The 13,156-nt window shown below is 29.0% G+C and overlaps 2 protein-coding genes across 3 annotated transcripts; both read right to left on the bottom strand.

The window, feature by feature from the left end:
* Window positions 1-1,776: 1,776 nt before the first annotated feature.
* Window positions 1,777-3,659, bottom strand: LOC124827239 (cyclin-U4-1-like). Its single transcript, XM_088094714.1, has 2 exons — window positions 3,253-3,659; window positions 1,777-2,142 (listed from the first exon to the last, which is right to left on the bottom strand). Exons 1-2 carry the CDS (start codon window positions 3,588-3,590, stop codon window positions 1,881-1,883), a joined length of 600 nt encoding a protein of 199 aa, XP_087950840.1. The 5' UTR covers window positions 3,591-3,659; the 3' UTR covers window positions 1,777-1,880.
* Window positions 3,660-11,469: 7,810 nt separating this feature from the next.
* LOC124827240 (uncharacterized) lies at window positions 11,470-13,028 on the bottom strand. Of its 2 annotated transcripts, none has more exons than XM_047300249.2 (5): window positions 12,869-13,028; window positions 12,561-12,686; window positions 12,376-12,468; window positions 12,056-12,193; window positions 11,470-11,963 (listed from the first exon to the last, which is right to left on the bottom strand). In XM_047300249.2, the coding sequence occupies exons 1-5, from the start codon at window positions 12,884-12,886 to the stop codon at window positions 11,610-11,612; spliced, it is 729 nt and encodes a 242-aa protein (XP_047156205.1). In that variant the 5' UTR covers window positions 12,887-13,028; the 3' UTR covers window positions 11,470-11,609. The 2 variants fall into 2 exon arrangements, with proteins under 2 accessions (XP_047156205.1, XP_047156207.1); XM_047300251.2 differs by having other exon boundaries at window positions 12,056-12,181.
* Window positions 13,029-13,156: the final 128 nt, after the last annotated feature.

Genomic DNA, 13,156 nt, shown 5'->3' with positions numbered 1-13,156 from the left:
TAAATTTTATACAATATCAGTTTCCCATATAACAAAGTCCTTATTTCAAATGATATTGATTTGATAATGTTTTTTATTTTTAAATATGCCATGTTTGATTATTGCTGATGAAAAACATTGAAAAAGAGACTTTATAAAGAAAAAAAAATAGTATATAGATTTTCCCAATGAAACGTTATTTTATTTATTATTACTATTTTTTTAATGGTAACACTAAATACTATTATTACTTATTATTATCTTTAATTAATTGATTAACTAATATATATATATATATATATTGCGAAATAATGAAATTATAAATATTATAATTTTAATACGTTATATATGAAATTATGATATTGTAAATTTTTAAGTGTTAAAGTAAGGAAACATTGTATGATAGAGATGTTACAGTATCGATCTATATAATTGTGATCAATAAAAGACTTTCATTTAAAAAATATTTTGATAAATTTTGATTAAGAAATAATATAAAAGACTATCGACAAAAAAGTATTATCAATATTGATATTTTTGAATTTTTAACATTAGTTTTATATTTAGATAATTTTTTTTACGTTTTTTGATCATTAAAATGTTTTATTTCAACAAGAAAAAAAATTAAAATTTAATAAATTGGAATTAATTTATCTTAATAAAATATTTAAAAGGTGAAATAATTTGAAACAATAAACTTATTTTGCAACAAATTTTGTCTATAAAGAAGAGCATTAAACCTTTTCCTTGTTCTTAATGACAATATAATAAATTCCTATAACCTAAACGTAGATGAGAATAAGAAGTGCCAATGTACACAACAACAAAAAATTAAGAAATTAAATAATTAGTATTTTAAAGCTACCATTCTGAAAAGGATGTTACCCAACCACCATTCCAAAACTTTAGGGTTTGTCTTAGATCTAAGAACTCATTGATGGCAAATATTTAGGAATTTGAAGTTTTGGTAGCAATCATTGATCTAATCTTGAGGAAACAACACACTTACATATTATATAAACTGATTTTCTTTTGCATTTCAAATTATTGGGACAATGTGTAATTATTAATGTACATTATACTAAAAAAGTAATATAAAATTTGTGAGAACAACTACATAGATCCATCCCAATTTAGTGAAAGACAAAACAAATAAATAAATTAAGAATCTTAGTCAAAATCAATACTTTCTCACACATCAATTTTTTTATATTTATTTAATATATATATTTTTAATTTTTTATTGTTGTAATGTGTTAAATGAATGTAAACTTGTATTAGGGTGTCCTTACTTAATAAAAAAAGAAAAATAAGAAAAATGATACTTTAAACATAATTATTTTATATTAATTTGATATTACTCTTTCTTATTTTTTATTTATTTTTATTAAAAATTTATAAAATTTATTCTTTTATACCATTTTATTTATGTATCAAATGAATATAAACGTATATCATGTTACCTTTACTCATAAAAAAACTGTTTCGATTCTTCATGTTACCTGCTTCGTCCATTCTTCATGTTACCGTAATTTTTAAAAATCACATTTTTATAAATTTTTGGAAAACCCAATAGAAACTTGAGAGACTAAAACAACACAATTTCAATAGCAAGATATTAAAGTTGGAATATTAAGCCAAACAAAGTTAATTTTTTTTTAAAAATTCAGTCTTTGCTTGTGGGGTTGAACTGAGACAACTATGTCCAAACTACCAAATAGTATAAGATACTCTCAAAAGACAAAAAAATATATATAAAAAATAAAAAAAAAGTAAGAAAAAGAAAAGTAAGAAGAATTAGAATAAAAAAAAGTAGTTTACTTGCCAACTGTGATATAGATTCAGTACATTTACAACTAGTCAACAACACTTGATGCATTGAGAAAAATGCATGGAATGAATCAAACAGCAGCCAGCTGTTGTTGATTTTGATGAGAAGATTCATCTTCATTGAAGCACAAGTGAGTTTTTAATGATTTTCCTGCAAAACTCAGAGGTTGCATCAGCACCATTTCTCTTTGAAGATGGACACAGTATGCTTCAAAGCTTCCTGGGCTCACATTCATGTGAAAACCTAAACCAAACAGAAAATCCAACTCAAGAACATTCATCTCTCTTTTGCTGATTCCTCCAACTTTCGCATAGTATGCATTGTTGTAGTACCTGAAAATCATCAATGTCATAAAAAATCTTTCTTAGTCTTGATATAAATTCTGTTTAAATTGAATTAAAGTTAAAATTCATTAAAACTTATGAAGATTCATTTTCATTAACACAGTATTTATTTACCTATATATATATATATATATATATATATATATATATGTATATGTATATATGTATATGTATATAATTAAAGAAGAGATATATTTGCTGGATATGTGCAGTAAACTAATGGGATCACATGGGTGATTGTCTATTCTCAATGGAAAGCCAGCTGGCCATAGTATTTTTCACAAGCAACATTATATTTTTTAAGGAAATATTCTTATCATAAACACAAAACTTTACGTCAGTGAGGATCCTAGAAGATTAAAAAACGCACCCCAAAAGGAAAAAGATATAATCTTTTTTAGGTAAACTACAATTCACAATCTGGGGTTTTAAGATCTTTCATTTTTCTGCAGGTAACTGTAATTTACAGGAAAAAACAAAGAAACAAGACTAGAGAAGTAAGACCAAGATCATTCATCATTTGTTAACTTAAAATTATGTCTCTAATAAGTTTCAGAATTCAGAAAAACAGTTTTTGAAAGTCTGTCAAGAACATCGAGACAGTTATAATGGATGCTTGATTTCTATATGGAAAACTATTTTCTAACATTTTCAAAAAATTAGACACCTCCACCATGATCATCCAATATCTACCAGTTGTTTTCTTTTTCAAAAACCTCTTTTCAAAGTTTTGAATGAAAAATTGACCTTAAGTATTGCATAAAACTCAGAAAAAAAATAAGAAAAAATTCCCTTCTAATAACTTTCCTAGCTTCTAAACAACCAAAGATTTCATCAGCAGTTATTACAGACACACACACACACATATCAAAGTTTCAAAATTTAGAAATCTGATAAAACCCAGAATATGAAAATCTGTTTTTTCTTTATTAGTTTCCACCAAGAACATCTCCCAACTTAAAAAATGAAAGATTTTTCCGATCTCATGAAAGGGTAATTCTCCCTCCATTCATGTGATCATGGAGGAAAGTAGGTTTTGTTGAAGTGAAGAAAGTTTTGAGTAGTGAGATACGATCGATGAGAGAAAGAGAGACTGACATGTCATCCATGAATTTGGCAGCTACCATGACACTCGTGATCAACAATCTATGCACATTGAAGGAGTTGATGGGGAGAGAGGGTTGTCTCTGAGTGAAACGGTCGAGGTAGACATAAGCAACGATGAAACACGAAGGGCTGCAATTAGCGTACTTGAAGATTCTTTCAAGGTAGTTCTGGATTGAGATGTTTGGTCGTGTCAAGCCATGGAACACTGAGATCTTGTGCTGCTGTTGAAGCTTCTGGTTGTGATCGTTTGATTCAGCCACCTTTTCCAGCATGGAGGAGAGGAAAGTGATCACTTTTGGCATCACACTTGGACTCTCCTCCTCTGCCATGAACACTATCACAAGGTTTTGATGTAACAAATGTTTCAAATTTTCATGATGTGGGTTCTGTCTGTATATATATATATATATATAGAGTCAATTTTCTATGCTATTCTTGCTATGCACTAAGAAGTTAAGTTAAAAGCAACATGGTCCACCATATATAGATAGATAATTCCATTATTTAAAGTATGTCTTGTTGGAAGTATGATTTCTAATGATGTGAATGGAGAAAATTTTATTTGGAAAATGAGTTTTATTTTTGGTGACATCTTAGTAAAGAAATAATTAGTCTTTGTCTGACTATTTAGAATATCGTTCGTAAAAAGAATATATGTTGAAGGAAGTTATTATAAATATTTTATTAAAAGTTTAATTATATAATGAGTTTTACAAGGTATATATTTTTCCAGTGAGAGATAATATTAACGAGATTAATATAAGAGTAACATTATTTTCCACTCAAAACTTTCAGAGAATGAATTTATGAGTTTTGTTTATTTTCCTTACATGAGACTTACTCTTAAATTCTCAATATTATTAATCTTTATTTATATTTTAATATAGTAAATGACTAGTTTTTTATTTTGTCCTCTTAAACTTATAAGTATCTCTGGGCCATGTGATGCAAAAAATGTTCACGCATGTATGAAAACAAGGCGGTGTTCTTTTCTTATAATTTTTAATTGCATGAATTTGGTCCCTTTTTCCCTTTAATTTTCAATCTCTCAATATTCTAATTATGTAATTTAGTTTATCTGATAACCTAACTTTCAATGCTTAACAAAAATGTTGATGTTTTTTTTTTAATCGTGCAACTATATTTTAATTAAAGTGTCACATTAATATTCTTTAACAAATATTATGATAGAGTAAAATTGCAAACTTAAAAAAGTAGGTGAACTAAAATTACAATTAATCCTTATATATATATATATATATATATATATATATATATATATATATATATATATATATATAGTGAGAGAAAGAGATTAAGAGAGAGATTGTTAAGGTGGGTATACTTTTGTTGATGGAAAAATGGTCCTATTAGTTTAAATAATGGCTTACAAGTTGGCACATAATTGGTGGTATGTGTCCTTTTTGTGGGGTTTGAGATGGGTAATGATTTTGATTTCCTTTCTCCAAATTAGATTAATTAGTGATCTAATTTATTGTTTGTGGTTAATTTAATTTTGTGAGGATGGAAAAATGGCATGTCATATGTGATATATACCCTTACATGTGATTACATGTGGGGAATTTGAGACTCTTGTGTAAAGGTCCCACCATTTATAGACCCTTGCATGTGTTTTTATTCTACTTCAAGTGGCTTACATTACATGAATTTCCTATGTTGCTCCACACCATAACTATACTATGCTTTTCTTCTTTTATATATATATATATATATATATATATATATATATATATATATATATATATATATATATACATATATATTGCATTCCCTTAGATAAAGGAAAAGACTATGGAGGTGGTGCTTTTTGTTAAAGATTGGTTCTTGTGACCCAAATGAACTCCAAAGGTTGAACGATGGTGTTCTTTTTGTGATAATATTTAAGGCTTTGGAAGGTATCCAACTTTAATAGATTAGATTTCTTTTATAGATCTTGTTGATATATGTTTAAATTTAGAGCAATAATGAAACATGTGAAAGAAAATATGGAAAGTGTTAACTTATTATTATTTTTCTGACCAATTCTTTCTTCCGACATACTTTATTTTTTTTGAAAAATAATATTTTGATATATATAAATTTTTTACATTTATTTCTTTATTATTTTCTTTTATGAAAACATATAAAAAATTGTTTTTTTATAATTATTTTATCTTTATACGATATGAATTGAACATCAAAATGTATTACTCTTTTTCTTATGTAAAAACTAGCTTTTAACATACTCAGATGATAAAAACTGATTTTATTTATAACTTATTGTAAAAATAAATGTTATCAATTATTGAAATAGTTTAATAATTTTCACAATCATCCAAACAAATTCCCAACCAGATTACTTTTTTTTTTAATTTTGTAAAAACATACATGCTGACGTACCAGCCAGTGATTTTGTACTTTTCTTACTCAAAATTTTAACACGTATATAGAAAAAACTCATACTACCCTATTCAACTAATTGAGCTAAATTCACTTATACCTCATTTTAACCTAGAAATTGAATAACGAAGTTGTTTAAAAGACTATTTTTTTATAACCATAATTAACTTAAAATCTCATGAAATTGAATTATATAACGTAAGTTACGATTTGATTATACTTTTAATTGAGGTGGGATTTTTAATACGTGTGAAGATTTAACGTCTTATTATAAGTTGATTATATTTTAATTGATATGAAATTTTAACACATATAAAGATTTAATGTTTTGAATGTATAAATTCAATAAAAAATACAAAAATAATTAATTAATAATTTTAATTTTATATTTAGATTTATAATTATATATATATATATATATATATATATATATATATATAAAATTATAAATTTTAATTCAACTTGAAAATTTATTAAATAGAGCTAATTTGATCATTTAGATTAAATTCACGTTAACGTCATTTAAAAATGTTATGTATTAAAATTTGATTTATTTTTTTACCTTGTAACTTTATAAAAATTAATGACAAGTATTGTTTAACTTTACACAATTTATTTAAGAAATTAAATTTCCACCATCTTACTAGTATAATTTCACTGTATATATAGTGGACCAATTTACTAAAAATAATTTCATCGAACACTATTATTGAGAGGCTAATTAATTGTTTGGCTATATCCAAGCTGGTTAATAGTATTGTTGTCGTGTTGAGTGGTACATAGCAAGCACTCCTATAAACTTTAGAGACCGACAAGGCTGCATATCCCATTCAGTCAATGTGAAGCAACTTTGCAGAAAGAAACAACAGATAGAATGCAAGAAGAAACAAAAACCTAGTTGGAACTATCGACTCTCTTTGCAAATTCCAAAATACAGACACAACAACCTTTTCCAACGTCTGGATCCAATCTAACGTCCCACAAAGGAAAAAAAACACTAATGTTTCTGTCCCACCATATGCACACTCTGTAACTTGGTTTAAGTATGTATCTAAGCACATTATATATAATGATTTGGGTCATTAAAAAGTTTTATCATGTGTTAAGATATATCAAATATTTGTTAATTAATGTGTGTTAAGATATATCAAATATTTGTTAATTAATGTGTGTTAAGATATATCAAATATTTGTTAATTATAATTTAAGTATTATTATAATTTGTACAAATATTTTTTTAATAGATGAGAAATCATACGACTTTGTATATATATGATACACTAATATCTAAAATAATATATCAGAATTATTCTTTAAACCTATGTCATGAGATTAAGTGTTTTAGACATGAAGTGATTATGTTAATAGCAACTCCTTGACTATGTTGAACCAAAACTAAAAAAAAAATTATGGTGATAGTGAAATAGAACAAAGAATGTAGAATTTGTTTGGTTACGCTTGTTGTGATTGGATTTTTTGTTAGGGTTTCTCATCGTTATTTCTTATAAATATAAAAAACAAGTTACTTTTTAAAAGAAATTATGAGTTTAATGGAAAGATATTATAGAAAGGTTTGTTTGATTTCAAATTTCTATTTTTTTTTTCAAATTTATTATATGTTACATATAAAATGTTATATCTATCTTGTATAATACAATTGTATAAATATATTTTTGTAATGTTTCGAGTACACTGAAATCATAAAAATGTCTCCCAATTCTTGATTTGTCCAGTAGAGAGTTTTGATGTTATTTATAAGATTTGTATGATTAAAAGAAGATATAGTATTCGTAGGTTTCAAATTCTCATATCTTTATTTGAAATTTTTTATACATGGGAGACATCCGATGTCTTATTTTTTTTTATGTATATATTGGTTATTATGGATGAAAAAAAACCTTATACTATTATTCATCTCACAATCTCACAAGAAAAGTGTTGTTTGCAATTAGATGCTTGCAAGTGAAAGAAAGTGGAGTTTGTCATCGTCCAAATTTGGGAGAAAATTAACCTAAACACGTCTTCTGATGAAAGTTATTCAAATCCAATGTTTAGTGAAATTGTAGTTTGTGAGATCTCATGATTGTTTTTATATAGGACAAACAATTCTTTTGCTCTTGTAATTAACCAATTAAAAACAAAATCTAAAGGTATAATTGGTATGCCATTCTACATACTTGTTATTTTAGAGAATCATTTTAGTCCATAATTTAAACCACTTATTATTATTGTTATTTTATTTCTTAAACTTAATCCATTATTATTGTTATTTTATTTGAAATTTATATTAAAATAAGAAGAAGTAGATAAGTTTAGATATTATTATTGCAATAAGAGATTGAGTTTATAAATGGGTTTAGAAGATTGAAGGTTATCTAAATTAGTGCTGTCAAAATGGGTTGTAATCCGCGAGTCAACCCGACTCACCACGGGTTTGAGCTGGGTTGGATTTGAAAAAAATGTAACTTTTTTATGCGGGCTAGTTTTCAACCCGGCTCACTTAGAACCTGGTTCACGTAGTGATAAATAAGATGTTTCATCTATTTAAGACTCTAATATTATAAATGGACAAGTGACACAAAAATTAACAATATTAAAAACTTATTTGTTCGCCTTTTGTATATGTTTTTGAATTACGCTTGAATTGTATGATACTTTTTTTATTTATTTTGAATTGTCTTTGGAGTTTAACATCGTTTTAGAGTGATATTTATTTAGATTTGAATTAAAAAAATTAATTTTTTCATTTTAAAAAAAACTTATAATTAAATGAGCCAGTGAGCCAACCCGTTTAACCTACCAACCCGTGGTGGGTCGAGCCGAGTTTGAATTTTTTTCAGCTCGCTAATAAGTGAGCCGGGTTGGGCTGACTCACTAAGTGACCAACCAGTGGTGGGCCGAGTCGGGTTTTGACAGCTCTAATCTAAATACATAGACTTGTTGTTTGGGAGAGTTACTCCCTCCACCACCCCAACTGCTCTCTACACCTCCTCATATTTGTTTCTTATTCCAAACATATCCTATGTTAAAACTTTTTAACTTTTACCATTTAACTTTCTTTACATTCTTTAAAACCCTAATTCTACAACCCCTACCCCTCACTTTTCTCTTTCTCTAATTACACAGAAACTTCACCCCCTCACTTTCTCTCTTGCTCTCTTTTTCACACACACAGAGCCCCCATCCCCTCTCTTTCTCTTCGTTTATTCTTCCCTTGTACATTTTTGTGGTTAAAGCTTCCTTCTTTTTGTATATGCACTCTGTAAATAGATGTATGTGGTGTCTTGTGTAAGAGGAAGAAGAGAAACGCGAAGGCTTGAACAGATGTGGAAAATCCATTCAGCCTTCTACGGATCTTGAGATCCGTCCATGGATGTCAAGATCCGTTGAAGGCTGAACGGATCTCTCACATCCGTTCAAGTCTTTGCGTTTCAACTCTTTTAATTTTTTTTTTGTTTTTAGTTTATTAATTTTTTGTAGATTTTAATTTCTGAACATTGTAAATGTTTATTTGTGTAGATTTTACATAATTTAATAATTTTTGTAATACTTTTTATGTATAAAAAAATTGTTAAAAAATAAAACAAAATTTTGAAAGAGAAAAGTGAGGGGTGAGACTGCAAAATTAGGGTTTTAGAAGAATGAAGGGTGGGAGATGCGATCTTGATTTATACCAATCCTCATGAGAAAAAACTTTTAACTGCATGACAAAATGGGAATAGTAACATGTGGTAGTGGAGGAAGTGACTCTGGTTGTTGTTTGGTGACCAAAATTCCTTTTATCTTAATTAAAGTAAGGTATTTTCTTTTTGCACTCATATAATTTCCAAGTGCGCTCCATAACTTCAAAATGATATGAAATACAGGATATGATTTTTAAAATAGAATTTTGAGACCAAGCTTTTCAGAATGTACGATATACATTTTAAAATGAACTTTCCAGAATAAATTTCTTAAACATGAGATAGGTTTTAAAATAAGACTTATAGAACAAAATTTCTAGAACATATATGACATCTTTTGGATTACACTTTTTGGAACAAACTTTCAACCAAACCCATCATTTTATTCTAACATATTTCGAAGGTTATTTTCATCTGAAATATTTGATGAGGTGCAGGGATTTATATTATACTAGTAATGAATAGTAGTTAGGGGATTATATATTTTATGGGGTTGCAGGAAGAAAAAAGGCGGGTGCAAGAAGGAAAGCCCTTTAAAGTACCGTCAGGAGCCCAAAGGAAAAGCATCCCAAAAACTCATCATGCGAGTTTTCAGGAAGGGTTTTTACTTCCTGCACACCCACAATTTCTATGCACATTCCCTCAAATTTCAAAAATTACCACTCTATTCTTGGTAAAAGTGACATCCAGATTACATATTCTGGAGACTTTGCGAAACAAGCTTTCTAGAATTTTTGGAATAAGATTTCTGGAACAGAATTTCTAGAACAAGATTTTCCGAATTGAAATTTTCAGAAGACATGAAATATTTCTGCATAAGCTTTTTGGAATGAAATTTCATGAACAGAGACTTTTTGGAGTGCATATAATGTCTTCTAGAACACTCTTATGAAATATATTTGACTAATTGAGAAATATAATAAACATTATGTACCCACTAAGAAAATTTAATAACAATTCAAATGAAAATATTCAAATTTATCAGAGATGAAACTTAATTAAACCTTGTATCTATGAATGAAAGGGTGGTCTCTGACACATGTTAATGCATGAGCATGCATGATCAATAAGTTTAAAAAAGGGTCGCATTTTCATACTCTCTTCGAAATCTATGTCCAGAAAATGATATAAAGTAACTGGTCATCTAAAGAGGAAAAGAAATAGGAGATAATTAAAGTACAGTGAGTGTCATTATAGTTTAGGTATATAGCACACATGGACACCTCAACATCTTTGAAAGAACAAGGTGGAAGTAATGGTATATCGAGAAAAGGTACAGCGCTGCAGAGGCAAATCCTATTGTATCAGGAAGTATGCCATATGCCAGATAGGCTAAGATTCATCAACAACAACATACATTGACTAAGATTCAACTGCAATGCAGTAGTAACATGGACAAATATAGTTTTGCTGCAGTTCCACAAAAGCAATTATGCAGATAGGATGAATGAAGCACACCAAGTAGAATAGGCAGAAGGCATCGAGAAATTATAGAACTGATATGATAGCCATACATAAACACATCAAGATTTGTAAAAGAGATATTTGACAATCAAAGTAGAATAAAAAAACTTTTTTGATTAGTTATGAGTATAGATGTAGGTTGTTGGATGAAATACATACAAATGGTTTTTAGAGCTCATTCTGGTGAGGATACAAAAGTGAGGAGCATCCTACAAATTGTATTTTGTATAAATCTTTGTATTATATTCTTGTTGTCGTTTACAAAACTACATATACCGATCAGAATACTCCAAATGTTTCGCTTATGATATAAATATACTAATCTTGGTGAAGAAAGAAATAGTGTCGTGAAAATTTCTTTAGGCGCAACTGTGCGGGTAAATTGAAGAGGAGTGAATACAAATATTAAGTATTTCGTGCAAACAACACACTGATGGTTATATCAATTTATCAAATGTGAATGAACATGATTTACAGGTTAATCAATTGAAGCAAAAGAGTTACAGAGCCAGAATTTCTAATTAGAAATTAAGAATTTTAACGCTGAAACAGCAACCATGGTGCAAGAAAGTGATAAAAGACTGTAAAACAAATTAAAAATCTGGTGCAGGAATGAAATTTTAAAGCAAGAACTGAGTAGAGTCACGAAGAACAGTAGAAGGCAGAGCAACAGAATGTAAATATATAAAGAGAGGAGATATGATTAATATCTCACACACTCAAACCTTTGTTACAATATTGTTTTGCAGATGAAAATATGTAAAAAGCAAGATACTACTTGTGAACGAATCTGAAAACATGTTAAGCCAACACCAGAGCGAAGAATGCAATGAGCATAACAATTATCTGCGTATGAGTGAACCTAGCTCCAACAAGAAGCATAACAGTTGCAGAACATGCAAACAAAGTAAAGCTCAACATGGCTATGATGGAAAGCCAAAGTGGATGACGTGGTTGTGCTTGGAGAAGTGGTTTGCTGTATTTCAGTGACAATGAACACAAAGATAACGCAAAGGTCGCCCACCATGATGCCGTTCTTTCCATTTCTGCTGTTCTTCTTTTCTCACCACAAGTTCTGGGGAAATGCTTCGCTCGTATTCTGCTAGGTACTTGCTCAACACCATTAACAATTATACATATCTCTGATTCATCTTGCTGTGCAATTCAATTACTATTATTAGCATAAGGACATCACTTTTCTTCATTAGTTGTAGGATTTGGATAGGAAATTAAAGAAAACAACTTACACTCGAACTGTTTATTCGTCTGGGTGATTCCGGAAGCTTGCATTTCTCATCATTTTCATGCTTCTCCCTTCCGTTGATCTTCAAACTTCCCGTAAAGCCTTTTGAAACAAGATTTGCATGTTTAATCTGTTGGAAGTCCTGCAAAAACATTAATTGAAACATTTCGAAAGATGACTTTGGCATATGGAATCAAGATTTCCCAAAATTGATCGAAATTATAAACCGACGGATGGGTGGTTTATGAGGAATGATTAAGAAAACATTAAGAATTGAACATATCATGATACAGTTCGGCCAAAAATCAAGCATATACTACTTACCATGCAGGAGGAAATCATGATTTGGTACAGTGCGTAGCGTTTAGGGTTAAGCTTCTCAGGAGTAACAGTGCCACATATCTCTGATTCATCTTGCTGTGCAATTCAATTACTATTATTAGCATAAGGACATCACTTTTCTTCATTAGTTGTAGGATTTGGATTGGAAATTAAAGAAAACAACTTACACTCGAACTGTTTATTCGTCTGGGTGATTCCGGAAGCTTGCAGTTCTCATCATTTTCATGCTTCTCCCTTCTGTTGATCTTCAAACTTCCCGTAAAGCCTTTTGAAACAAGATTTGCATGTTGAATCTGCAAAAAAATTAATTGAAACATTTCAAACGATGACTTTGGCATATGGAATCAAGATTCCCCAAAATTGATCGAAATTATAAACCGACGGATGGGTGGTTTATGAGGAACGATTAAGAAAACATTAAGAATTGAATATATCATGACACAGTTCGGCCAAAAATCAAGCATATACTACTTACCATGTAGGAGGAAATCATGATTTGGTACAGTGCGTAGCTTTTAGGGTTAAGCTTCTCAGGAGTAGTACGTATTTGGTTCAAGTTGATGATTTGTGAAAGTCTGAAACAAAACCCTCATTTCCAAACGATCATTCTTTTCCAACTGCTTACGTAACGTGGAAAGTGAAATTCCGCGTTGAAATAGTCAATCCGGTGTAAGAAAGTCCAACCGCCAATGCTGTTAGTTAACGTGGACTATTGGGGTCAACATCAGAATGAAACAAAAGTTCAAAAATAGTGTGAAGCTTT

Source organism: Vigna umbellata, chromosome 7 (genome assembly GCF_029865625.1).
Source record: "Vigna umbellata cultivar VRB3 chromosome 7, Vumbellata_1.0, whole genome shotgun sequence".
NCBI lineage: Eukaryota > Viridiplantae > Streptophyta > Magnoliopsida > Fabales > Fabaceae > Vigna > Vigna umbellata.
The sequence above is the reverse complement of the archived record's forward strand: the minus strand, read 5'-3'. Positions and strand labels throughout refer to the sequence as shown.